General features: G+C 45.0%; 2 protein-coding genes across 3 annotated transcripts in view; both read right to left on the bottom strand.

The window, feature by feature from the left end:
* Positions 1 to 27,528, bottom strand: part of CHST11 (carbohydrate sulfotransferase 11) — a 306,072-nt gene that overhangs the window by 244,460 nt on the left and 34,084 nt on the right. The window lies entirely within an intron of this gene.
* On the bottom strand, positions 329 to 6,494 carry LOC129010627 (ATP synthase F(0) complex subunit C1, mitochondrial-like). Its single transcript, XM_054445124.2, has one exon. The coding sequence runs from the start codon at positions 4,476 to 4,478 to the stop codon at positions 4,068 to 4,070; it is 411 nt and encodes a 136-aa protein (XP_054301099.1). The 5' UTR covers positions 4,479 to 6,494; the 3' UTR covers positions 329 to 4,067.

Raw genomic sequence — 27,528 nt, 5'->3', positions numbered from 1 at the left:
CTGAATCTGGCACAAAGGCAACTGACAACCTCTGAATATCCCTTACTGAGCCCATATAATTAGTGAAGGAAATACAGCACGATAACATGTGTATCATCCGAATCTTCCCTCCTACTCACGCGCTCCTGTCATGCTTGCTGACTCAAAGGTGGTCTTTATTTTTATTTTTATTTTTTTGAGACAGGTCTCTTGTCTCGCTCTCTCACCCAGGCTGAAGTGCAGTGGCACAATCACGGCTCACCGCAGTCTTGAACTCCTGGGCTCAAGCAATCCTCCCGCCTCAGCCTCCCATGTAGCAGGGACTACAGGCACATGCCACTGCGCCTAATTTTATTTTTTTGTCAAGTAAGGGTCTCACTATGTTGCCCAGGCTGGTCTTGAGCTCCTGGGCCAAGCTCCCACCTCAGCTTCCTAAAGTACTGGGATTACAGGCGTGAGCCACCATTTCTGGACTCAAAGGTAGTCTTGACTCAGAGGCGGGAAATTCTCACTGCCAAAGTGACCTTAGATCCAAAGTTATCCAGTACGATCCTCAGTGGGAAAAGGCACTGACACGCAGTAGGTATTCAAAAAGTGTTAGACACTACACAAAGAAAAGGGACCAATTATAAAATGTCTGGCTTCATTTCGCCAAGCTCATCAGGAGTCAGCTTAAGGAACACCACATCCTTGTCATTTACCTCTATCACTCCAATTCCACACTCCCCGCAGAGATGAAACTCTTCCTGGGGCCAGGTTCCCAGGTCTCTTTTGAGGCAAAATTTCTCTTCTAAGAATTTGGTACAGCCTCTGAAGTAGGGTGAGGGCGATGGCATCTAGAACTAGGGACTTCAGTGTGGCCAGAGGACAGCCACCTCCGCATCATCACCCGGGAGCTGGTTACAAATGCAGGATCAGACCCCAGGCCAGGCCTATGGAATCACAACCTGCAACTTAACTCCAACCCCAGGGAATTCCACATGCATCTAAGTGTGAGAAGCTCTGGTCTACAAGTGGTGATTGCAAACAGGGGTCTGGAAGCCCCTACACCACCCCCTGGTTCTCCAGACATTAAAATTGACAAGCTTCAGAAGGAAGAGGGCACTGATGACCATAAAATGAGGCTGTCAATAGCTTGCTGCTCCCTTGTGTAGACAGACCGGGATTAAGTCAGCTTCAAGAGACTCATCCAAGCACGGGTGCAATAAAAGGCTCTGAGGATGGAGCCCAGGAATCCCCCCAGGCGCTGAGCTTTGGGGTGCAGTTTTAATTTCACTGGACAATTCTTGGACTTCTCTTATGGTGCATCCAAGATTTTGCAGACAAAAAAGGCTGCAGAGATCAAATTCCAGCTTCCCCCAGTTACTTAACCACTCAGCCTAGCAATGTTACTAAACCTCTCAAGGCTCTTCCTTCATCTTTAAGTGGCAATAACAGCCATGATGGAGAGGATTTGGAAGGGGGGAAAGAGAATGCATGAAGAGAGCTTAGAGCACATAAGAAGTGCTCAGTAAATATCAGTTATTGCCTTTTTACCATTCATAACTCTAGAAGGAAGAACAAACAGGAACATTTTGCTCCATGATCAACTTAGGCACAGGATAGAAGGTAGAGTGGAGGAAATCAATCCAAATGAGCCCAACAGGGAACACAAATTCAAAAAGACATTTCTGCTAGGCTCTCCTAATGTGCCCCTTCTGCTTGGTGCCCTGAGCTTCCGTTCCTCTTTACAGCAAGGCATGCCTTTAATTCAGCACGGCCAGAGGTGACTTAGGTATCAACCCATCCTAGGGGCTCCCCCAGGCAAAGAGGCCAATTTTCAACAGATGGCATGTTACCAGGGAGCCTCAGAGGAACAGTATAAAAGCACTTCACTCTTTTATCTGTATGTCTCCCCTCCTGGAGTTCAGATGGGCCAAAAGCATGGACTCAGGGGGCTCAGGCATGTTTCGTAAGCCTTAAGCCCTCCACTTCCAACCATGCCTAAAAGTGGATGGAAGAAATGATGTCCACCTCATTGCTTCACATAAGCGATGATGACTAGCAAGAGAAAAAAATGCAATGAAAAAATTGCAAAGATGACCATTTTAGTAGCTTGTATTTTAACACAAGGATCTGAGCCAATCAAATCGTATACTTCTCACCAGGATATGAACAGACACCGTGCTCTCTGCTGAAGAAAAGGTGAACAGGAGAGAAAAAGAGTCAGGGTCTCTGCTCTCTCAACTAACATTTGCCCAAATTTTGCCCCTAGGGGACATATGACACTGTTTGGAGACATTTTTGGTTATCACAACAAGTATCTAGTGAGTAAAGGCCAGGAATGCTACTAAACTGCCTCCATTGCACAGGACAGCTTCCAGCAACAAAGATTTTGTTCAGCCCTAAATGTCAATATTGCCAAGGTTGAGCTTCAACTCTTATCTGCCTGGAACCCCTTCTCTTAACCACTGCGCTACATGGTCTCCCTTTGTGTTTCCTATTGTTCTGAAGATAAAATAATTTTTTAAAAACAGGATCACATATCAGATTACCACAGCTCTGCCAATGCTGAAATTAAAATACACACAAAAATGCTCTGTGCACATTGCTCTCCTTTGACCATCTCCAATGCTTGCACCCCAAGGCTTTTGAACTTGCTTTGCCCTCTGCCTAAGCAGACTCCCCACTGCCCCAGCCCCATCATGTAGGTTCAGGGCTCACACCCCACCTCCTTCACATCACCTATGGCCTTCTCAGTATGGCCTTTCCTAACAGTCCCCACTCTCTCCCCCTGCCCTTCCATATCATCCATCACCCTCAGGCGGGTCAGGAATTTTATTTGTGTATTATCTTACTCCTCCCACTAGACTGTAAGCTGCAGGAGGGCAGGCATTTTCTCCTGTGTCACTGCATTTTCCTCACCACCCCTAACAGTGTCTGGCACACAGCAGGAACTCAACGAATATTTGGTGAAACGATGAATGAATGAATGAATGAATGAATGAGTGAATGAAAAAACAAACTAGCTTTGATTTCTTCCTCAGAAATTTGAGAGCCTTAGCTTTCCCCAAGCTTTAACACCATCGGAGGGAAAGATCTCTGTGTAGAACCCGGTTCATCTTGCTACAAGATGAACAATAACCACTACAATAACCACTGTTCTACATCAGGGGCTGGCACATTTTTTCCTGTAAAGGGCCAGATAAGTGCCTTCAGCTTCGCAGGCCCATTCAGTCTCTGGAGCAACTATTCAACTCTGCCATTATCGCACAAAAGTGGCACAGAAAGTATGCCAACAAGGGAGCATGGCTGAGTTCCAGCGAAACTTTATTTAAGGACATTGAAATCTGAATTTCATAGACTTTTCATGTGTCAAGAAATACTGTTCTTCTTTTGAATTTTTTTTCCCAACCATTTTAAAATGTAAAAACAATTCTTAGCTCTCAGGCTATACAAAAGCAGGAGATGGGCTAGATTCAGTCATGAATTTAGATGGTTCATTCAATAATACGACACCACATTAAAACAACCCAGAGTTCTTTCACAATGGCCATCTCATTCATCCTCAGAACGACCCTAACAGGTTGGTTCTTCATATCCTTCTTTACCCCAGTTTACTGCTGAGGAAACTTGAGGCACAAAGTGACTCATTGATAGAGTTCAGATATTTGTCCCCTCCAAATCTCATGTTAAAGTGTGATCACCAATGTTGGACATGGGGCCTAGTGTGTCATGGAGGCAGATCTTGCCACCCTGGGGTAATGAGTGAGTTGTCGCTCTATTAGTTCCCACAATCAGCTTAACAATTAGCTGATTGTTAAGAAGAGCCTGGCACCTCTCTCCCCTCTCTCTCTTGCTCCCTCCCTCACCATGTGATAAGCCAGTTTTTCTTTGCCTTCAATCCTGAGTGGAAGCTTCCTGAAGCCCTCACCAAGAGCAGACACTGACGTCATGCTTCGTGTACAGCCTGCAGAACCGTGAGCCAAGTAAACCTCTATTTCTTTTTTCTTTTTTTTAGAGAAATGTTGTAAAGCTTAGCACATCCCAGCACCAGTAATGGTATGGAGTCGTAGCAGCAGGGACAGGCAGATGACCCCCACAGAGTCTCACGTGGTGAAGAGGATGAGGAAGGCAACCATCAGACAGAAGAGCCCCATGACCTCAGACAGGGCAAAGCCCAGAATGGCATAGAAGAAGAGCTGCTGCTTGAGAGACAGGTTTCTGGCACAGCCAATGATCAGGCTGCCAAACACCGTTCCAATGCCAGCCCCTGAACCACCCACACCAACTGTGGCTGCCCAAACACCAATAAACTTGGCTGCTGTGTCAATGTCCCAGGAGACAACACTGGTCTGGAACTCCCATGTGGCCACCTGGAGTAGGGAGCTGCTGTAGGAAGGCTGTTTAGATGAATTCTCTGGGCTATTCAAGAAGGAGGCAGACACAGGCCTGATTAGACCCCTGGTACCACAGTAGACCAGAGCTAGAGAAATGAGTAGTGCCCCAGGGGTCTGCATTTTTTAAGTCTGCACTCCCACTGCCCCTGCAGCCCCTGCTAAGCCCACAGCACTCGTCCAGCTCTAACCCTCTCTTCTTTAAAAATGACTCAGCTTCAGGTATTCCTTTATAGCAACACAAACAGACTCAGACAGTGACTTATCCAAGGTTGCCGAGCCTTGGCCTTCTGACGCCACTGCCAGATTCTTCCTGCACTCAAGGGACTGTCTCGAAACCTTGCCAATAATGAATACAAAGACCTCAACTAATCCATCATCAATTCAGAGAACAGCAGAGAGTATTCCAGTGAATCGAGCATTGGAATCAGCAAAGATTCTTGTGTGAAGACACAAATACCAAATCAACAGGAAGATCACTGGGCCTCATCCATCTTATGGCACAGATGGTCGTTCAACTTGCCTTGGAGAAACAAAAGGTGGAGACCAGCATCCTCCTGCCCTTTGGTGTTACAGGAAAAAGTTAATGACACAGAAAATTGGTTGTGTTGCCCAGGATTGCAAACAAGAATCTTAAAGGTGAAGGCTTCATAATAAACACACAAGGGTTATATGTTAGTACCTAAGCCAGAATTCTTTTTTCCACCTTAATTTCACAAACGTTCTGGAATGGTAATTAAGACACTCAAACCAAATGCAAACACTGGGGGTGGGGGAGATTTACCTCCCAAATCTGAGAAGTCTGAACTGCATTCCTCTTGCTAATGAATTTAACAATAATCTCTGAATATATAAAATATCACCTTTTAACTGTCTCTGAAGTTATTGCAACCAATATTCTCTCTGTGTATGTGAGACATGGCACAGAAACACTAAGTTTCTGTGTTTCAAATTTCAAACACTAAGTCAAGGAAGGGTACTACTCTGGCCCACCTCTCCCTCCCTCCACCCCGCCCACCCCCACCCCCACCCCCAGTCACGACATTTGGAAGCACTGGCAGAAATGCAAAAGTAGCCTTGAGCTCCACCCCTCAAGACCTGCATACCTAGACTCAGGAGGGAAATGGCCATACAAACCAATGACCTAGCTAAGCATCTCATGTGCAACCTGGAGTTGCTCCCTATTCCCAAAATGCTTTTGCTGGGGAATTTTTAAGGCAATTGTTAAAGCCTAATGGAGTCTCCAAGAAAACATCTGAGACACGCTGATGGTGAAACCTAAAAAGGCTGCGCACCTGAGGCTGCTCTTCACACTCTGGAATTCAAGATGGCACCTCCAGTTGGGTTCTGTCCATCACACTGGTAGTGTTTGGTTTACTCTATCTCCAAAATGCTTTCCCCTCTCCCACCACTTTGCTGGTCCTACAACTAACCATCTAGCCTCAATTCAACTCCCTAGAAAATACTTTTCATCATGCTCCTTCTTGTTTAGACAACTTCCATAGTCCTTTTCTGGAGAAACTCCCTCTGCCTCAATAATAGCCTATATTGATGACCCTATAATTAGTTTCCAAAACCAGGACACTTGAAATAAAAGGGGGCACTGTGAATAATTATGCTAGGATAAGAGCAGTAAACAGGATTGTCCAGGGAAAAGTGGGACACAGAATCACCCCAACTCTAAGGCCTGGGAGGGAGAACATGCTGACTTATTTTCTTAACTGTACTATCTATTTAACTGAACAGTTCCTAGCACAGCACCTGACATAACACAGGCACTTGATAATAAATATTTCTGGAACTGAATCTATAAAACAGGAGCCCTAATAATATCACAGATACTACTAACTAGAATGCATTTGCCTCCACAAAGGATCCTGTAGATCACTACAAATTAAAATCATACCAGAAAATCACTGCTTCTGATAGTCTATTTCATTTTCTTTCTACCTGGACATTTTTAAATCTCTCACTAACAGTGATTTTGTATATCTTAATAATTATTAACAATACAGTCAGTCCTCTATAACTTTAGGTTCTGCATCTACAGATTAAATCAAGCACAGATTGAAAATATGTAGGGGGAAAAATACAACAATTTTAAAAGTACAAATAAAAAAACAATACAGTGGAACAACTACTCACATGGCATTTACACTGTATTAGTTATTAATATTATAAGTGATCTAGAGATGATTTAAAGTATATGGGAGGATGTGTGTAGGTTATATGCAAATACTATACCATTTCATAGCACAGACTTGAGCTTCCTTGGATTTTGGTATTTGAGAGGGGACCTGGAACCAATCCCCCATGGATACCCAGAGATGACTGTGGTTACCATTACTGAGTCTTGCATTTGCTAAGTAGCCAAGGAACCTCAGCTACATTCTCTCAGCAGCCCTCATAAGGAAAGTGATAGTGTGCCTAGTCTCCAAGTGAAGAAATTGAGGCTCTGCAAGGATAGATAATTCACTTGTGGTCACAGACTCTGCCCAAGGTCATTCCCTTCCATTGACCAGAAAACTCACCAACCAGAACATTTCAGTTCCAAAGCATCATTTTGTTTAAACCATTTCATGACCGAGACGAGGTGGCATAACATTCAGCATACTAAAAAAGCCATGAAATGGGCCATGCATGCTCCAACTACACCACTGACTGTCAACTGCATTTGCTGTAACATAATGCAGATTCAAACTCAGGCAAGCAAGAAGACCCAGAAGAAAACCAGCAAGACTGGATGATAACATACCACACAAGCCTTCTATGAGCAGAAAGCAGAAAGGCAGAAACTGGCATCCTCTTCTCCAACTTCCAAAGAAGTTTTGCTGGCCAGCCTCGCAAGTGGGAAACATAATTTCCTGAGCAATGCAAAGGAGGAAGTCCCTGCTTGCCTGAAGGGAGGTGAGGACAAGGCTGGGAGGAGGAAGAAGAGATTCTATTATTAAACAAGGCAGATGAAAATTCCTTTTGAAAAAGGGAAGGGAACTTAGGCTATAAACTCCCTGAAAGTGGAGACTGATTCAACCCAGGGGTTGTCCCAAACTTCTCCAGCATTTTGTCCACCTTATCTTTCTCAATGAAATTCCACATACAAAGTCTAGAAAATTTATCTCCCATAATGCTTTGATTTATGGTAATTTCAAACAAAAGGTTTTGGGCTTTTTTTTTAAGTAAAATATACATACTTAAAGTTCCCCCTCCAACCTACTCATTTCAAAGTATGTATAAATATCCCAAATCTATAAGACTAGGCTCTCATGAGTACATTCCTCAAATTACAAGCTATCAAATATTTTACAGTAATACAATGGGTTGTTGACTCCTCTCTTAAAAAAAAAATCAAGAAACTCACATACACTTACAAGAATCACTAACCAACTTCTCATAAATACACTCCCAGGAAATTAACTGAGCATTTCAATCCCAACGAAGGGAAGGCTTTGTCTGCCAAACAAGACATTCTCTTCATTAATGTCTCCCTTGTATTGATTATGGAAGACATGCTGTACAAACAGTGTTTCCACAAAGAGGAGCGGGGAGCAAAGTTTTGCTGCAGTCACTGAATTTAATAGTCACCCACTCCCTGCAGATTAAATTCTGCTCCTGGAAGCACATTCAGCCACCATAGATCTCAAAGGCTTTAAACCAAGCAAGGTGCGCACGGTGTTTCCTGCAGCTCTCAGCCATATAAACATTCAGTCTAAAAATGAACTGGGTTCTAAGAACAGTACGAAGTAACACTCTTATCTTCATCATGCATAAATTGCAAACAGCAGCTCACAGTCTCCAACCCTTCCCCCATTTCTGGTTCAAGGGCCCCCTTTTAGTCACATGGCTGTAGTCTAGAGCCAATATTGCATGAAACGGAAGTAGGGTTTGGTTAAGATCGGTTTAGCAGTAGAAAACCAGATAGAGGTATTAAAAAAAAAATGTTTTGGCATATCTCCTGCATAAACAGTGTTGTATGAGGTCTTACTAAACAGAAAATGAACACATGGCTGACTAGATTTGTCAGCCTCCCCAAGACCAAGTTCTGGCCAGTGGAATGGGAGCAGAAGTGATGGGGACCTCTTCTGGGCCTGATTCAGTAAGCTCAATGTCCTTATCCCCTCTACCTAGATGCCAAAAAAGTAGATGACCTTCACCGTGGCCTTGAAAGCCTGTGTTAAAGATGGAAGATTCTCACCATGGAAGGAGCCTAGGTCCCTGAACCACCAAATGGAGGAGAGCTCCCCAATCAACAACACCTACTCTAGGCTATTCACGTCAGTGGGAAATAAGTTTTTCTTGTGTTCATTCACCAAGATTTTGGGGCTTATGTTACAGAAGTTCATGTTACCTTAAATAACACAGGCAATATGGAAAGTCCATTTATAAATATCAGAATTAGAGGCCCCACTGGATCTCAGGCTTGCTAGCATGTGCCTATCCATGAATTCCAATGTCTCATGTCATTCATGAGTTCTACTCTATTCTACACCCCTGCAACCATGGTTGTCGGGGGCGGGGGCCTTTTACTGCAATTTTTGGTTTTAGAACAAGAATATCACGAGAGTAAGATGAAATTTCTCTGTCAATGTTCAACAGGTATAAATTGAGCATCTATTATATGCCAGATCCTTCTCTTAGATGTTAAGGTACGGAGACATGTTTTCTGCCCCCTTATATAGGAGAAAACAGGAGACTGACAAACAAAAACTGTACTTCAAATACGCTGTTAAAACAGAAGCAGGTACAAGATACAAAATAATAGAATGCTGTGTTAGTCCCTTTTCACACTGCTGATAAAGACATACCCGAGACTGGGCAATTTACAAAAGAAAGAGATTTCCTCAGCTTATAGTTCCACATGGCTGGGGAAACCTCACAATCATGGTGGAAAGCAAAGAGGAGCAAGTCACATCTTACATGGATGGCAGCAGGCAAAGAGAGAGATTGGGCAGGGAAACTCCCCCTTATAGAACCATCAGATCTCATGAGACTTATTCACTATCACAAGAACAGCACAGGAAAGACCTGCCCCCATGGTTCAATTACCTCCCACGGGATCCCTCCCACAACACATGGGAATTCAAGATGGATTTGGATGGGGAAAATGTTACTACTTGTTTGGGGGAAGCTGGTTAAGAAAGTCATCATAGGTAAGATGACCTGGCAGGGCTGTGAAGGATTATAGTCATTCTGGTTGAGCTGGAGTGATGGTGGTGATGATGGTGGTAGTGATGGTAGTGATGGTGGTGGTGGTGGTGTGGCAGTGGTGGTAGTTGTGGTAGTGGTAGAAACAGCAGGAGTAACAGTAGCAGCAACACGTAGAAGGAAGAGAAAAGCATTTAAGAAAGAAAAAATCTTACTTGCAAAGAGGTTCAGGGGGACCAGCTATAAGAAAGACTGTCACACCACATAAATAATCACAAGAGATAATTACCTCTGCTGCTGCCACGTTTCTCATATATGATCATAACCACAAGAAGCAATCATATCATCACTGCCAAGTTAAGGATAAAGCTGATGGCTGGATAATCCAGGCTTATGGAAAATGGTCAAGATTTCCTTTATTCAGGGGACCAGAATGAGACAGAGTGACCCTGTTATTTCTGACACATCTCAAGGTTAAAATGGTTTATTTTGCTTTGTTTTTCCCAGTTATTGGATGTGATGCACACCCTTGCTCCAACAGCAACAGGGCAAAATGTAAACTCTGCTTTACAAAAGCAAACCTCTATTGAGCATTTCCTTTTTGTTTTTTGCAGTCACGGATACGTGCTTTACAACTCTTATTTAATCCACACGACAACCCTGGCAGAGAAGGAAGAAGGTTACGATACTTACTTTACAGAGGAAGCAGCTGAAGCCCAGAGAGGGTGAGAAACTTGCCAGGGTCATGAAGCTTTAAATAAATGACATGAACCAGCTTTAAACCCAAACAGTCTGACCCCAGAGCTGAGTTGATCAGATGGGTAAGCCAAGGGGCAGGCATTACAGGCAGAAGGAACAGCAGTACAAAGGTGTCATGGACGGGGGAAATAGAACAGTATATGGAGGGAACTACAAGAAGTCAGAGGAGAAAAGAATTCCTAATCTGGGTGTGTGGCTTAAGGGCAAGGAGACCAGTGAGGATCCTCTGTCCTAAGACTGGTAAGTGGGTGAGGGTTTGCTTGCATAAGAAACTGTGAGGTTAGTACTCATGGTAGATTGCAAAAAACACCCCAATTCCATACACCTTGGCGCTGTGACTCTGCAGTGCCATCCTGGGAAGTGCAGTCTGCCAGGAGCCTTGATGCTGGGCTCGGCCATGTGACTTGCTGTGGCCAATGGGATGGCAGCAAACATGGTGGGGAGCGGGTGAGAAAAGAACTTAAAAGCAGTTACATGAGTGGCTCACTGGCTCTTGTACCTTTGCCAGATCCATGAGAATTTGCCTGGGCTACACCACTAGAGGAGGATGAGAGAGATACAGGAAGCTGAGACAAATCATCTCAGTCATTCCCCTCAGCCAAAGCCATCCAGACACATGAGCAAGGCCAGCCAAGACCAGCAAAGCCCTCTGGCCAGCCCAGATGTGTGAACAACAAACACTTACTACTGTGTGCTACTGACATAGTTTGCTGGGCAGCATTGTGGTGGCAAAAACTGATGAGTACTATTGCCACCATTACCATTTTACAAATGGGGAAACCAAGGCCCAGAGAAGGGAAGAAACAGGATCAAGATGACACGGCTAGCAAAAGCGGCAATCTGAAAGCAGGCAGTGGTGCCAAAGCCTTTGCCCTTAGCCATTTTCATGTGTTAAAACTTCTCTCAAGGAAGCAGCAAAAGCAGGATCTGTCTCAGCAGGAGGCAAAGCATGCTGCCTGGCTCCCAGGTGGGGCTGCTGGGCTGGGAGAAGGGGCTCTGGATATCCTGCTAATTGGCAGCATTCGCCCTCTGCAGTCATTGATTTAGGTTGGCAGCGACAGAGACCATCTGCTCACACTTCGCGTCCTTGCCCTCCCCGGGAGCTCTGCAACACGCAGAGGGAGCCTGGCACACCTGAGCTTACCCCACCTGTCCCTGCACTGAACCGTCACAGCTCAGACCCTTCTCTCCAAAGATGCCTTCTGGGGCCAGCATCTGGAGCCAGCAGGGGCTCTCTCCCCAGCTGCGCTCTTCCCCTCTGAATCTTCCCAGCTTGGCAGCCCCTTCCAGGAAGTCTGCAGCAATGTCTCCAGCACCTGCCTCTGCTCCCACCTTCCATCACCTCCCCTCTTTGTTTCCAGATTGCTTACGCCTGGCTCGGAGGTTATCCCATTTAGAGGTTGACTGTTCTGACAGCCAGCTGAATATGTCCCCTCTCCCCGCCCTGTGGTCCCTCCTCTAGCCAAGTAACAAATGACGGCTTGGCAAAGAAAGCCAAGCCCTTGCCAAGATAAAAGGTCTGTCGGAGCAACTCTCAAGAGTTACTGTGTCCTCTTAGCCCTCCCGCCTGGGGAACATTTCCTGCGAAGTTTCCATCTTTGTCAGACACCAGAATCCCAAAGGTGATCACTGTAAATTTAGCACCTGGACTAGGTTTCTCAAAGTGGCACAGCACAGCTAGAATCCCTGAGGGTGCCTGTTTGATTCCAAGCCTCATCCTGGCCCTAATGAATCAACTATCTGAGGGGGACCTCTGAATAAGTTTCCAAGTGATTGTCCCACTCCAACATTTGCAAATGGCCTTTCTAATGTGCAGGACCGTCCACCCTGGTCAAGTCATCAAGTAATTTACATGTATCATCTCACCTCCGCCTCACTTCAACTCTAGAAGCAGATACTATTTTGCTCCCATTTTAGATATGAGGAAACTGAGGCTTTGTGATGTTATATAACCCCTAGGTCACACAGCTAATACGTGGCAATGTTGGACTTTGAACAAAGCTCAATCCCATACTCAAAACTCGTTCTGAAATACTCCTGCAATAGGTGACTTGAGTATTTCAGGACGCTGATGAAATTGGATATCTGCATTCGCTTGTCATCCTTCTCTATGATCCCTAAAACCATGGTGAATGGAAACGCACGAATCAGACACCTGATTTTTGGGACATTCCTTCCACAGTCACTTTTGTTGAGTGGAGAATAACTACCATGTTTCCAGAATTTGAAGAATGACTTGGTGATGCCCCCAGTTCTCAAAATGTTTCTCTTGGAGTTGATTTTAAGTCCTATTCCAGCCTCACTTCCCACCCCGTGACAGAAGGTGGGGTGACTTAGGAGGAAAAACAATGCTAGTAATCTTTATAACTCACCAAAACAGAGATAATGCTTTCAATCACCTCCCACCTCATCTTATTTTTTTATAGCAAAGCATGAGACACAAAATAGGTAAATAATGAAACAATGGACCATTAAAGCTGAACTGCTAAGCAAATAATAATGGAGTGAAAGGAACAGCTACATTTGCTGAATGCTTGCCAAGGCCAATAACCTGTATTAAGCTCTTTACACATACTATCTAATTTGGCCCTAAGTGATATGATCTCCATTTTGCAGATGAATAAACTTAAGGTGACAGAGGTTAAAGTAACTTGTCCAAGATCAAGCAGCTAGTTAATGGTACAGCTGTGACTCCAACCCACTTCTGAGTCACTCTGAAATCAATTGCTCTGAACATACTTGCTATGCATAGTGTGGTCCCCAGACCGGCAGCATCAATGTCACCCAGGAGCTTTTCAGAAATACAGACTCTCAGGCCACACCCCAGACCTATTAAACCAGGACCCAGTGAGTGCAGTTAAGTCTGAGAAATGTTCATCCAGAACAGGGTTGCTTAGCCTCTGAACTACTGACATCATGTGCAGGGCAGCTCTCTGCTGGGGGGGTGTGGGGGGTGCTGTCCCATGCAGTATCCCTGGCTTCTACCCACTAGATGCCAGCAGCAACTCTCACCCCTTTACAAGTCATAATGACCAAAAATGTCTCCAGCATTGCTAAACGTCCCCTGGGAAAGTGAAATAGCCCCCAGGTAGAATAGAACTGCTGGTGTCTATAACAGCGCTGTTCTGCCAGGCTGAATTTCTGGCATAAATCTGGGGTTTGTGGGCAAAAATTACAGAAGCCAGTCTAATAGGTGTCTGTAAGCCAAAACAAGAGCCTCTGAGTTCCAAGGTCTGGGTTTGGCTACAGGTCTGTCACTGACATGCTCTGGTGACAGAATCACAGACTTGCACCTCCGCATTCAGCACCAGTGCAAGGCTGGACTCTGGCATGGCTTCCCCAAACCTTGCTGCCTATGAGGAACACCTGGGAGTCATTTTAAAAATATTGATTAAGGTTCCCCACCTACTCCAACCACCCAAACTAAATCAGAACCTCCAAGTGGGGCCCCAGACTTTGCTTATTTTTCAAGATAGGGGGATGGGTGTCTCACTATGTTGCCCAGGCTGGTCTCCAACTCCTGGGCTCAAGGGATCCTCCCACCCCAGCCTCCCTAGTAGATGGGACTACAGGCGCACACCACCCACCACACTCAGCCCCCGCTTTTTAAACAAGATCCTCAAAAGATCCAAATGTACCTAGGTCATGAACAGGCTTTTAGGAATCACTAGACGAGAACACTCCCAGGGACCCTAAATTGTAGGATTTGACCTCCTGTGCCCCAGGCCTCTTCCCTACCCAGATGTGTCACTTACAGCTGACTTTGAAGTCACCAGACCCTAGAGAGTCCTCAGACTCCCAGGGCAGCCATTTAGCCCAGCACGGGCTGCCCACCTGCTGCCACTGAGGTGACATCGAAGAAACGGGACTCAGCAGTGCCAGAGTCAGGAGTCTGGCATCTCGTTTTCTTAACACACATGCCACTGTGCCTGAGTCCACCTCAGTGAGAAGCCAGTGAGCTAATTACATTAACACAGCTCGACCAAGCTGGGCAAGGCAGGGCTGCTTCAGCTGTGAGCAGTCAGGGAGAAATGGGACTTTTCTGCAGCTGCAAAACTACGGGAGGCACTGAAGTGGGCCCAGAGGAGCCCTTCCTCCCAGCCACCAACTCTCCCCAAAGCAAGGCGCTGATGACATGGATGCTGCCCTGGGGGTGTGGGGTACACCCAGGTAAGACCTAGAGAGTGAGAATGATTACCTTGACGGAGCAAACTCAGTGGAATGTTCTCTGCAGAGCCAGAAAGAAAAGCTAACATTGACTGGGTGCATCCAACTTTTGAGGCATTTTACATCTCATTTCACCAGCTTACTGAGCCCACAAATATAAGGTTGAGCCCAAAAGCATTTTACCGTTTTTAATCAGGAATCTGCCTGATGACTTTTTTTTCCTCTCCACACAAAATTTTCTTTTTCTCCCCATAAGTCCTCATGCATTCATTCACAGCTCTTCCGTGGCTTCCGCTGGTCAGTTCCTGAAGCAATCCCTGGCCACAGAGAAAGTGGGTCCTAACTGTGTCCCGTGCTGATGTCCCACAGGTGGTGGCCAGAACTCTCAGGAAGATCAGGAAGCACCATCATAATCAGGAGAGCAGAAGTCAGCTTTCCAGTCCTGCAGGGCCTCTAGGGGACACGAGACACAGGGCCCAGGCACGGATGGTCTCACTGGTCAAGTCCCAGTAAGAAGAGGAGTTCCCAAGTGAGAGAATGGAAAGACTCTTATTGTTGGCTACTTGAGGTGTGCCAGGAGCTGTTCTAAGCATTTACATGGATTTGCTCTTTTATTCCTAAAGATGCACACACTTTAGAAGGTGTAGAAGGTGGGTATTAATTGCCAGCCCCAATGTGCAGGTGTGCAGTGAGGCTCTGATAGTGTTAATGATTTGTCCGAGGCCACATAGCCAGGCAGTGTGGGGTTAGAATGCAGATTTGGGGTTAGAATGCAGACATGCAATGCCACACACCACCCTAGCAATGTCTGAATGGGCATATTCCTCCCATCTAACAACAGTTCCTTCTCTCTTGTAACTAACACCTTTAATCACATTACCTGTTAATGACTTGTCCGAGGTCATACAGCCAGGCAGTGGCAAATCTGGGGTTAGAATACAGACAGGCAATGTCACACACCACCCTGACGATGTCTGGATGGGCATATTCCTCCCATCTACCAACAGTTCCTTCTCTCTTGTAATGAGCACCTTTAATCACATTACCTGCATCTATACATTACTGTCTAACCTAACTATTACATAACACTTTGCTACACAAAGTGTGGCCTCAGGCCAGCAGCATCAGCATCACCTGTGAGCTTGTTAGAAAGGCCAAATCCCAGCTCTGCCCCACATCTACTGAATCCAGATCTGCACTTTAACCAGAACGCCAGGCGATTCCTAGGCATGTGCAGATTTGAGGGGCGCTGATATGGCACTTTTCTTGCTGACTCAGTAGAACGGCCTGCCTCTGAATTCTCCTCTCCTGGGTTCTGGGCCTCGGGAGTGTTTGGATTCTAACTGAAGATTTATAACTTTCCATTGTTACAATTCTTTCATGAACTCTTTCCTGATGATGCCCCAGCTGGTGTCTCTCTTAACTCACTTTGCACTTGACAGTCTGAATTGCACCATGAGCTCCTTGGAACGTAGATCAGCTACCCAATTTAACACCTGGTGCTCTCTCCATCCGGATCACCTTGTTTCTCAGATGCGGGGAGTAGGGCTAAAAGTTAAGAGACTAATCGCAGAGGGACTGGAGATAAATTATCACTCACAAATCCACTGATTTCCTTCCAATTAAATTACTAGCAATCTGAGGAGATGACTTTTTCCCCCACAGCAACCAATGGGTACGCAGAAAAATGTACATCTTTATTAACTGAGACATCTGGCCAATTATTATTTTCCTAGACTGTTCTAAAAGCCAAGCATTTAGAAGAAATAAGAATCTGGGCACAATAGCTCACATCTATAATCCCAGCACTTTGGGTGGCCGAGGCAGGAGAATCGCTTAAAGCCAGGAGTTCAAGACCAGCCTTGGCAACATAGTGAGACCACTGCCCCGCCACACCCCAGGTCTTTACAAAAAAAGTTAAAAATTAGCCAGGCATGGTGGTGCAGGCCTGTAGCCCCAGCTACTCAGGACGTTGAGACAGGAGGATCCCTTGAGCCCAGCAGTTCAAGCTGCAGTGAGCTATGATCATGCCACTGCACTCCAGCCTAGGTGACAAAGTAAGACACTGTCCTAGAAAAAAAAAAAAGTAAAAAGAAGAAATAAGGAAACAATGGTTGAGGTCACACGTGTGGTGAGCTAGGAGTCCACTCATGTGCTGCTAGGGAAGGAGAAAGAGGTGAGCTGTTTGCTCACAGCTGTGCCTTACCCTAAAATCGGCAAGGGCCATGTGTCTGATTAACAATTTCCACAGTGACTGAAGCCAGGGTTTACTGGATGGCACTTCTGATTTGCCAATGACTTTCTTTCTGCAAAGGCTCTTAGCCTCCCTGCCTGGCTAGAGAGAGGCTGACTCCTTCACACAGCATCTGGTGGGTGGACCTGAAGGAGCTCACCGTTTGCAGACCATAACTCATGAGTTCATTTTCTCCACGCTGACTATAAATACCAGGCCAGGCTCTCGGCTGAGCACTTTACCTGCATTATGGAATTTAATAATCACAAATGCCAAGGAGGGTGCTCAGAGTGTCAGCTTGGGCCCACTTTGCAGGTCAAATGAGCATCTGTGAGCTAAGCGATTTGCCCAAGGTTAGAAATCTAGTAAGTGACTGGGCCAGGATTTGAACATGACCACCAAATGCTAGGCCACATTTCCTAAGAGGGAGAAAAAGGACTTCAGATCCTGAACCTTCAGGTTTGGTGCCTCCCCAAAATTACCTAGCAAAATTAAGGTGTTTGCTTTCAGGGACTGGGAGGTGCCCTCTTGTTACTTCCTGGACCCCAGGGCTCTACTATGTGTCCATCAAGGACACACTCTAAAACCTGTCCCTCCCAGGAACTCCCAGGCAGCAGGTTGTACAGTCAAAAGCAAAAGAGACCTGGGCTTGTGGCCCAGCTGTGGAAACAAGGAAGGGGAGTCCTTCCTTGAGCATCTTTCTACTCCATTCCCAGACTCCAGTCTCATCTCTTATTCTAGAATGCTCTGAAAAGCTCCTCCACTTTTTTATAAGGCAGAAAAACTTAGAGACCCTTGGATCCTCAAGATCCTGAAGGACTTCGAAGGCATAATAAAGTGTCCTGAACAGCAGGTGCTGTTTGCTGTAAATGCTGAGCTAGCTGAGGTAGGGATGGAATTAAAGGGCTCCATCCAACCTCCTCACAACAAGGGCAGAGATCAGACCTGCCCTCCCACCCATCCTACAGAGACCAGAGCCTGGGGAACTTCCTCCCAGTTTATTCCCTAATGTCACCAGACTTACTTGCCAACCTACCGCAATAGTTCATTTCCACTACTCTGTTTTTATTTCTTTCACAGAATCAGATGCACTGAAAGCTAAAGCTCTGTGGACACACCCCACACCAAACCCAGGTCAAAAACTGACCACTTTGGCATCCAAATATAACCCTCCCTTGCAAGGGATTTGCAACCCCTCTTCTAAGATAGATTTTGTGGGGAAAAGTATATATGTAGCTTCAAGAGACCCAACGTCATCATCATCAGAGCACTGTGTTCATAAATCCCTTGCCTATTTGTTCCTCTCTTAGCTCATGTCTTTCTGCCCATTTCCCAGAGAAATACCAAACTAAAAAACAAATAAATCTTGTGTTGGTAAAACACCAAGGGCAGAAGAAGTCAGAAGTTCATTTGCTTTCTTCCTTGCTTGTTCATTTCTAGTATCCTTGGTTCATTCTGTCCCTTAATTAGCTACATGGCTTAAAACAAATCATCTAAAATTCTCTGTGCCACTCATCGCTAAGTTGGGACTAATAAATCTAAATTCTTACCTCCCAATGTAAAAAACAAGGGCCACCAAACCCTTCGCAAGCACCAAGGCTGCCAGAGGAGAGGCAATATTATCCGTTACGAAAATAAAATGAGAGCTCAGATATAAGCTGCCAGGTATTAATGCAAAGTAATAAAACAGGAAAAAGCCCAACAGCAACGTTTTATGGAGATGAAGCAAGAACTTCTCCCAGGAAGGGGGAGGCCAAGAACTGAGCTTCTAATCTAATAAATCAAAAGGGAAAAAACAAACCATTAACAAGGCCCGGCAAATGAATCTCAAAAGACAGCTACAGGGAAAAATAGAAGGAGCTTAAGGGTCACCTGGGGTGCCAGATTAAAAGTCCACAATCAAACACTGCAAAGCTGTATGAATCTTATTTATCACCATCAAAAAAATACTGATGGAGCACTTCCCCCACTGAGCTCTGGGCTGGCTGTACCAGGTGCAGGGGGCTCAGAAAATGTCCCCAGAACCTGTGGGGGCAGTCCCATGGCCACAGGGGGCAGAAGGAGAACAGCAAGAGAACAGTGGGGCAGAATGAGGGAAGGTGGCACTGAGGACCGGAGGCAGCCCCAGGCCCAGAAAACCCACCCCTATTTTTGATCATTTCCCTTCCTGACTTTTTTCCTTCTTTTTTTGGTGTGAACTCTTCTAGCATTGAGCTACCTGCTGTCCAGACTTAAGTGGCTATTTGATTTATGTAATAATGACTTCTTTCTACTCATGACCCACCAGGATGAATTTGTATTTATTTATCAAAGCACATTTTCTCCAGGTCTCCCCTTTAATGTTTTCTTGCTGAGGCCAAGGTTATAGGATGCACAGTCTGGCCCCAGAACTACATAAAGTTAATGGCCCAATCACCAATTGCTGCTCCAGGCTTAGGGTGGGCTGGAGAACAGCCCAGGTACCTGGACTTGGAGTCCCTAATTCATCCCTTTCCACTCCATGAAGGCAGGGGACCAGGAAGTACAAGCAGTTCTAACTCAGCTTCTGGGGCCCCACTGGCTGGTCACAGGCCTCACCCGGACTCTGATGCAGTCCCAAAGACACTCCTACCCCTTGGCCTCAACAGAAAGCCCAGGTATGAAGCAGTAAATCAAATCTAACAGCCTATGAGAAAAGGATTTTAAAAATCTAACACCCTCTCCCATAAAAAGAAGTATTTGCTGAGTGTTACTCTATTCTTTGGGATCCACGTGAACTGAAAAACAAGAATCATGGTCCCTGCTGCAAAGAAATCAAATTCCAGATAGGGAGATTTAAATTAAACCAGCCATGGGAGGAAAAAAGAATGAGGACTGGCAATAGTGAGCCACTGAAAGTTCTGGAGAGGGAGAGTGGTAGCCATTCTGAAAAGGGGTTAAGAAGATCAAGAAAAGATCAAAGGAAATTCAAAGTTGAATCACCTTTCTTCTTCTTCTGGAAAAGCATATAAAACAAAAACAACTCCTCTCTCCCACTACCTAAAAAGTATCGTATTAAAGGTTCATAAAAGAAACCCTTAATGCTATCGGCTGCAAAAGATGATTAAAATCAACGGCTAATTCAAGTGTTCCAGGTCTTTGAACTGAATCCACCCCACATCCGCTTGAGCAGGCTCTCTTGGAAATCATTAAGAGTTGCACAAATAACCAAGACCCTTTCCCAACAAGTCGGATAACCCAGATGTGAAACTCTCAGTGAAAAAGGTCCTATAGGGACGTTTTCAATAAAAACATCTTTGAAGGCCTGGCCCTCCTGTGAACTCCACAGTAGATTATCCCAGTCATGAGGCGCTAACACCATCCCCAGCCTTCCTATACACATCCCTTTGTTCTCCTGGCTTTTTACTGGTTTGAGGTTAAGCCCCACTGATAGTTTAAAATTCCCCTAAAATCTAGTCACTTCCCATCCTATCTGACTATTCCCCAGTCATGATTGGCAATAAAGCCTTTAAAATAAAATGGACCCATATGCTTGGGGAAGTGGAGAAGCTTACATTTGCCCCACCCCCAGCCCAGGAGGGAGAAGAGTGCCAGAGATGGCAATTGTTATTAAGATGACAGGTGGAGCCTAACAGCCCTGGAGCTGTAGGACAGAACAAGAGAGGGGACAGGGCCTGGTGCAGTGGCTCATGCCTGCAATCCCAGCTCACAGCACTTTAGGAGGCTGAGGTGGGTGGATCACTTGAGTTCAGGAGTTCAAAACCAACCTGGCCAACATAGCAAAACCCCATCTCTACTAAAAATACAAAAAGTTAGCCAAGTGTGGTGGTACATGCCTATAATCACAGCTACTCGGGAGGCTGAGGCACGAGAATCGCTTGAACTGGGAGGCGGAGGTTGCAGTGAGCCAAGATCTCACCATTACATTCCAGCCTGGGTGATAACAGAGTGAGACTCTCTCTCAAAGAAAAAAAGAAAAGAGGGGGCAGGAAGATACTCAGCACATGCAGGGTGAAGCGGGACCCTGAGCACTTGCCCCATATGCACCTGTCTGCATGTAATTGGCTTGTGAAGAAACAGCAGGCTGATCACACTGTTACCATCCAGTCCCCTCTCTCCAGTCCACGCCACCCACTATCACAGACCCGGGTTCTCAGCAAGGTGGGGAGAAAGAAGACAGATGTAGACATACGGTAAGAAGGTTAGCAGAGACCAAGAGACTTTGGTTCCTCATGGAAAACCCCAGAAAACAACTTAAGAAGAAACCACCAAGGAAACAGTGTAGAGAAAACAGGATGTAAACATTTTTTTTTTAATACATGAGGTACTTAAGCATCAGAGGAGTTTAATCATGTATTGATTTGCCTGGGCTGCCATAACAAAATACCACAGAGTAGGTGGCTTTCACAACAGAATTTTATGTTCTCACAGTTCTGGAGGCTGGAAGTCTAGGATCAAGGTGTCAGCAGGGTTGGTTTCTCCCGGGGCCTCTCTCTTCAGCCTGCAGACGGTCACCTTCTTGCCGTGTCCTCACATGAGGACTTTCCTCTGTGCATGCACAACCCTGGTGCCTCCGTGCATCCAAATTTTCTCTTCTTACAAGAATACCAGGCAGGTTGGATTAGGGCCCATCCTAATGATCTCATAATCATTTGTTTGTCTCTCTAAAGACCCCATATCCACATGTAGTGACATTTTGAGGTACTGGGGGTTAGGTCTTCAACATACGAACTTTAGGGGAACAAAATTAAGCCTGCAGCAAACAAAAATGACAATATCTGTCCTTTGAGGTATAGCACCTGTTAAGTGAAAGTCTTATGACAGATACCAGGGGCTTGATATCCAGGAGAGGTCCCAGGAGGCAGGTATTCTCATCCACAAGTCAGAGGTGAGAGTAGCAAGTACCACACTGTTGCAAGAGGGGCTAAATTATCCACAATCATAACTGCAGAGGTAGGCCTGAGCCCATGAGGGAGTCAAGCAGGCCCCTCTTCCCCACCTCCAGTGGAAAGTTTTTCTGGATGGCAAATTCTTGTGGACTTCTCAGTTCCACGATCCTCAAAACACACCATACATAAAACATCCTACAAACTCTCTATGATTTTGTTGCAGGAAACAACATCTCATATTTTCTTTGTCTTGTTTAAAAAAAAAAAAAGTTTTGAGGATTAGTCTATGACTTGAGCTCTTCACAGAGACTTCATTTCATAGCACCAAAATAAGAAAAATGTTCACAAAACATATCAAAGAGTGAAGAGAGGCCCTGCAGACTTAATTGGCCCTGTTAGAATGGCCCTGTGCCATTATTTACTGATAGGATTACCAGATGTGAGTGTGGAATTGGTCCCCCAACTTAAAATAACATAACGGATTTTTTTCTAATGTAATTTGAAGCATTTGTTAATATAATAATCCAACACAAACATTACAGCTGATATGGGGAATTGTGGCCAGCAGTCACTTCAACAGTGCCTAAAGGCCTCTGGCCCATTATTAGGTCTAGTCAAAAAACAAAATTAAATATGATGAAGATTAACAAAAATTAAACCAACTGTGTCACATTGATTTTTCATTTGACAGGCATTATAGCACATGTATGGCTTTCCAGAAAATCTGGTGGCTCTAGTGAACCTTCTAATGCAACAATAACTCATCAACACACCTCCCTCCCCCCCGCCACACACACACACACACACACACAGAGATTTGGAATAAGAAACCAAACTCAAAGTGGAATGGTGTCAAGAAAAAAATGTTGTGCCTCTCTCCTCACATTTTCTGTTATTTACTTAACAAGGGAATTCAAACCAAAAAAGTACAGAGTATTTTACAAGCCCAGGGCTTAGGAGACTAGGCCACTATTTCTAAAGCCCTCGCTTAAGTCTGCTATCCAAGGCATCAGTGATGACTGAGGCATGGGCCTTATTCCAAGTCTTCACTCCTGGGCACTTCAAGGAACTCCATTCAGGAGTCAGGATGTCATTATCTTCTATAACTTTCTTGATATGGGTCAGCTGAAGATGTGAATTTTAAAGAGCATAGTCAATTAGGAAAAGAGAGCCAGAGAACACCCTAGTAGCCAGATGGTTGGGTTCAAATCCAGGCATAGGCTTCAATTCGTTGTGTGATCTTGTATGAGTTCCTTACATTCTCCAAGCCTCAATTTCCTCATCTATAAAATGGGTAAAAATGGAACCTCTTCCTCATAGAGATGTAATGAGAATTAAGTCATGAAAGATGCTTAGAACACTTAATAAGCACTCAATAAATAGTAGTTATCAATTTTTATTAGTACTAATTTATGTATTGGTTACATGAAGTATAAATAATAAAACTACACTGTTTAACCATAATAAGATATTACTTTACACCTATTAGGACTGTGACTATCAAAAAAAATAAAATCAGAAAGTAACAAGTGTTGGCAAGGATGTGGGGAAACTGGAACCCTTGTGTACTGTTGGTAGGAATATAAAATGGCACGACCACTATGGAAAAGAGTGTGATGGGCCCTCAAAAAATTTAAAATAGAATTACCATAAACCTGGCAATCCCACTTCTTTCAATTCTTTCAAAAGAATTGAAAGCAGGATTCCAAAGAGATATTTACACACCTATGTTCACAGCAGCAGTATCCACAACAGCCAAGACACAGGAACAACCCAGATGCCCATCAACTGATGAACAGATAAACAAAATGTGGTGTACACATACAATGAATCATTCAGCCTTAAAAAGGAATCCTGTCACATGCTACAACATGGATGAACTCTGAGGACATTAAGCTAAGCAAAATAAGCCAGTCCCAAAAACAGAAATACTGTATGACTCCACGCATCTGAAGTGTCTCAAGTTATCAAACTCATAGAAACAGAAAGTAGAACGGTGGTTACTGGAAGCTCAGGGGGTCCGGGAAAATTGGGAGTTGTTGTTTGCTTAATGGGTACAGCATTTCAGTTTTGCAAAACAAAAAAGTTCTGGAGATCTGTTGCACAACAGTATGAATATACTTACCACTGCTGACCTGTACTCTTAAAAAGGATTAAAATGGTAAAGTTTACATTGTGCTTTTTTAACCACAATTTTACATTTTTGGAATTATTTTTAAAAATGTACCCACAAAACAAAACACCCTGAATTGTTTAAGTGTTTTACAAAATGAACTCTAGATGCCTCCAAGTCAATCAGTGAGCCCCTACCCCACCCCACAGTTATTCTGAATTCGTGGTGACTTACAGAGCTCATACGCCTACGACATTGTTCTGAGAAGCGCTGGAACCCATCCTCGGCAGTCAGCTGCTAGCAAGAGGATCAAGATCGGAGAAGTTTTGTGAAGTTAACTTTAAAAGGAATATTCTGACTTAGAACAGATTCTATTTTAATGCTTTGAGACAAAAATCCTTCCCCTGGGAAACTGCCTCCAACTCACTTGTCACATCCTCAGAAGTGGAGACCCTGTTTTTCATTTCTGAGATGTTATCACTGAGACATTCAAATAAGAGCAGTGTTGAAGAACAGTGACATGTAATGTGGTGGCTTTAAGGCAGTGACGGACTATAGACACTAAGAGGCCAAGGCCAGAGGGGTCAGCTCACAAGCTGACAAGTTCCTGCCTTTGCTTCGTGGTGCAGGCTCTGTCTCTCATCTGCACGGCATCTCTTCAGAGGGGATCTCCTTGGAGATTTGGGGAAATCAGCTCAATTTTGTCACCCAGCCTGTAGTCCCAAGTCCTCGTGCCTGTGGATGGGCCAGGAATGTGGCTTCACATACGGACGTCTTGTTAGGCCAGGCATGGTGGCTCACACTGTAATCCCAACACTTTGGGAGGCCAAGGCAGAAGGCTTGCTTGAGCCCAGAAATTCAAGACCAGCCTGGACAATACAGTGAGATCTTAAAGGATTACCCGGGCATGGTGGTGTGCGTGTTTAGTCCCAGCTACTTGGGAGGCTGGGGTGGGAAGATCACTTGAGCCCAAGAGATGGAGGCTGCAGTGAGCCAAGATGGTGCCACTGCACTTCAGCCTGGGTGACAGAGCGAGACCCAGTCTCAAAAAACAAAACTGAACTCCTTGTTGCTGCACATGTGATACCACAGGGAGCATCACGCCCACTGATGAAATGCATCCGAAGGGACGGCCCTCCATAAACCGTAATGTGTCTTTCTACATCCAAGTCTCTCTTTTCTTTCCATGCCTACTAGGGTGAGTCACTTTGGGCATTCGCCTGATCCAGAGTTGAGGGAAGGGTAGGGACAGCAAGGAAGGAAGCTTTGATGGAACGCCTTCAGGCCTTCAAACTCTCCCTCCATTTCCCACTTCTGAGGCATTTGACACATATTCGCATACACTATTTCCACCCCTCTCACCAGGACACGTCCAAAGCCACTGGATTAGAAGCCAGAAAGTGTACTTTATTCACCAACGAACCCCCAGCACCTGGCACCTCATAGGTGCTCTGTTAAGGGAATGACAGGTGTGCTTCAAGAACACCTATGTCTATTAAAGAGCAAATTAAGTAGCCCAAGGCCTACCTGGTTCCAGGGCAAAAACATTCTCTTCCACATCCATCATCTGATGAGAAAGCAATAAACATCTTGCCACATTACTGGATACCAGCTCCAAGGTAAACACTAGGATCAGCGGCTCCTGCCTGAATGTGAATGGCTGAGGCCATCTGCATTGCTTGCAAACCACTGAGCCATCGTACACCATTTCCATTAATTTTATTTCGCTTTCCGATCTTTTTTTGGTCAAAAACATCTGACCTAACTGAGAGCAGGAAACACAGTTATAGGTAAGTGGGCACTTAATTTCCACTTCATTTTCCTCAGTTACATCCTGGATTCTTTTCTTTTTTTTTTTTTTTTTTTTTGAGACTGAGTCTTGCTCTGTCGCCCAGGCTGGAGTGCAGTGGCGTGATCTCGGCTCACTGCAACCTCCACCTCCCGGGATCAAGCAATTCTCCTGCCTCAGCCTCCTGAGTAGCTGGGATTACAGGTGCCTGCCACCATACCAGCTAATTTTTGTATTTTTTAGTAGAGGCAGGGTTTCACCATGTTGGTCAGGCTGGTCTCAAACTGCTGACCTCGTGATCTGCCCGCCTCAGTCTCCCAAAATGCTAGGATCACAGGCATGAGCCACCACACCCGGACACATCCTGGATTCTTATTACTAAAACCTTAATCAGCTCAACTGATGTCATGTCCCATGGTAGTATCTTCAAACTGTATCTTGTTCCAGACACACAGATCAATAGCCAAAAGCGTAATCTTAAAAAGGGATCCCATTCTTTACTTGCAACTTCCAAAGGGCATTAAAAGGGATTTATTCATTCATTTAGTCAACAATAATATTTACTAAGATTTTACTTTAGAGCAGGCAGGCACTGGGGTATGTGCCAGAGACACATAGTGAAGGGCCCAAAGACAAAAGTTCTGGCCTCAGGAACTTCTATTCTGGTTGAGGGAAATGGATGATAACAAGGAAAAAGAAGAAAGAAGCTAATTTTCAGAGAGTGATACATGCCTTTAAAATAAATAAAACACTTTGGGAGATGGAGGCGGGCAGATCACGAGGTCAGGAGATCGAGACCATCCTGGCTAACACGGTGAAACCCCATCTCTACTAAAAATACAAAAAATTAGCTGGGTGTGGTGGTGGGTGCCCATAGTCCCAGCTACTTGGGAGGCTGAGGCAGGAGAACGGCATGAAGCTGGGAGGTGGAGCTTGCAGTGAGCAGAGATTGCGCCACTGCACTCCAGCCTGGGTGACAGAGCGAGACTCCATCTCTAAATAAATAAACAAATAAATGAATAAATAAATAAATAAATAAATAAATAAAACAGAGTGACATGATAAGAGGAGATTCTTTGGATTGGTTGGTCAGAAGAGGTGTTTCCAAGGAGATAATATATGAGCTAAGACTGACTGATGGAAATCACACAGCCTTTGGGAAGAACAGCAGGTGCAAATGACCTGAGGCAGTTTTAGAGACAGGAGGAGGATCCACATGGCTGGAGCACAGCAAGTGAGGCTGCAGGTGGTAGAGGGCAGGTCACAATGTTGAGCAAGGATTCAGTCTTGAAGAGTCTTGTGGGCCCCAGTGAGTGGTGGGAATTTCAACCCAAGTGCAATGGGAAATGCTGGAGTGTTTTAAGAAGGGTACTGGCCGAGTATGGTAGCTCATGCCGTAATTCCAACACTTTGGGAGGAGGAGACAGGAGGATCACTTGAGGCCAGGAGTTTGAGACCAGCCTGGGAACATAGCAAGACACTGTCTCTATTGAAAAAAATTTTCTTTTTTCAATTAGCCAGATGTGGTGGCACAAACCTGTAGTCCTAGCTACTAAGGAAGCAGAGGCAGGAGGATCACTTGAGCCTGGGAGTTCAAGGCTGCTGTGAGCCAAGATCATACCACTGCACTCCAGCCTGGGCAACAGAGCCAGATCCCAATAATACTAAAAAAAAAAGAAGAAGAAGAAGAAGAAACTAAGGTAAAGTGATTCTTGTTTCTGAAAATCTCATTCAGACTGCTACATAAAGAATAGATCATGGGGGGCACAGGGAGATAACTTTTATTATATAGATTTTACTTATACACTCTTGCTAAATTCTCCTGTCCATCCCACCCCCGGTCACTCTCAGAAAACTCCAGATCAAATGAGATGAGTATGGTGAATTGGGCTGGCAATTAGAGGATACTCTCCAATGGTGATGAAGGGAGATGTCTGGGGGAAATCCAGCAGGATGTTGATTTAGTATGTACACAGTGAGAGGATACTTGCAGAGAACCTAGAATCTTCTCTGAATGTGACAGGCCCTCAGAGATAATTGTTAACAGATGAGTGGATGATTAAATACACTTTCTCCAGTAGGCTAGATGTTAAGACGAAGAT

Source organism: Pongo pygmaeus, chromosome 10 (genome assembly GCF_028885625.2).
Source record: "Pongo pygmaeus isolate AG05252 chromosome 10, NHGRI_mPonPyg2-v2.0_pri, whole genome shotgun sequence".
Lineage (NCBI taxonomy): Eukaryota > Metazoa > Chordata > Mammalia > Primates > Hominidae > Pongo > Pongo pygmaeus.
The sequence above is the reverse complement of the archived record's forward strand: the minus strand, read 5'-3'. Positions and strand labels throughout refer to the sequence as shown.

Coding starts and splice junctions, on each gene's coding strand:
- LOC129010627 (XM_054445124.2), bottom strand. CDS start 4,478: ATGCAGACCCCTGGGGCACTACTCATTTCTCTAGCTCTGGTCTACTGT.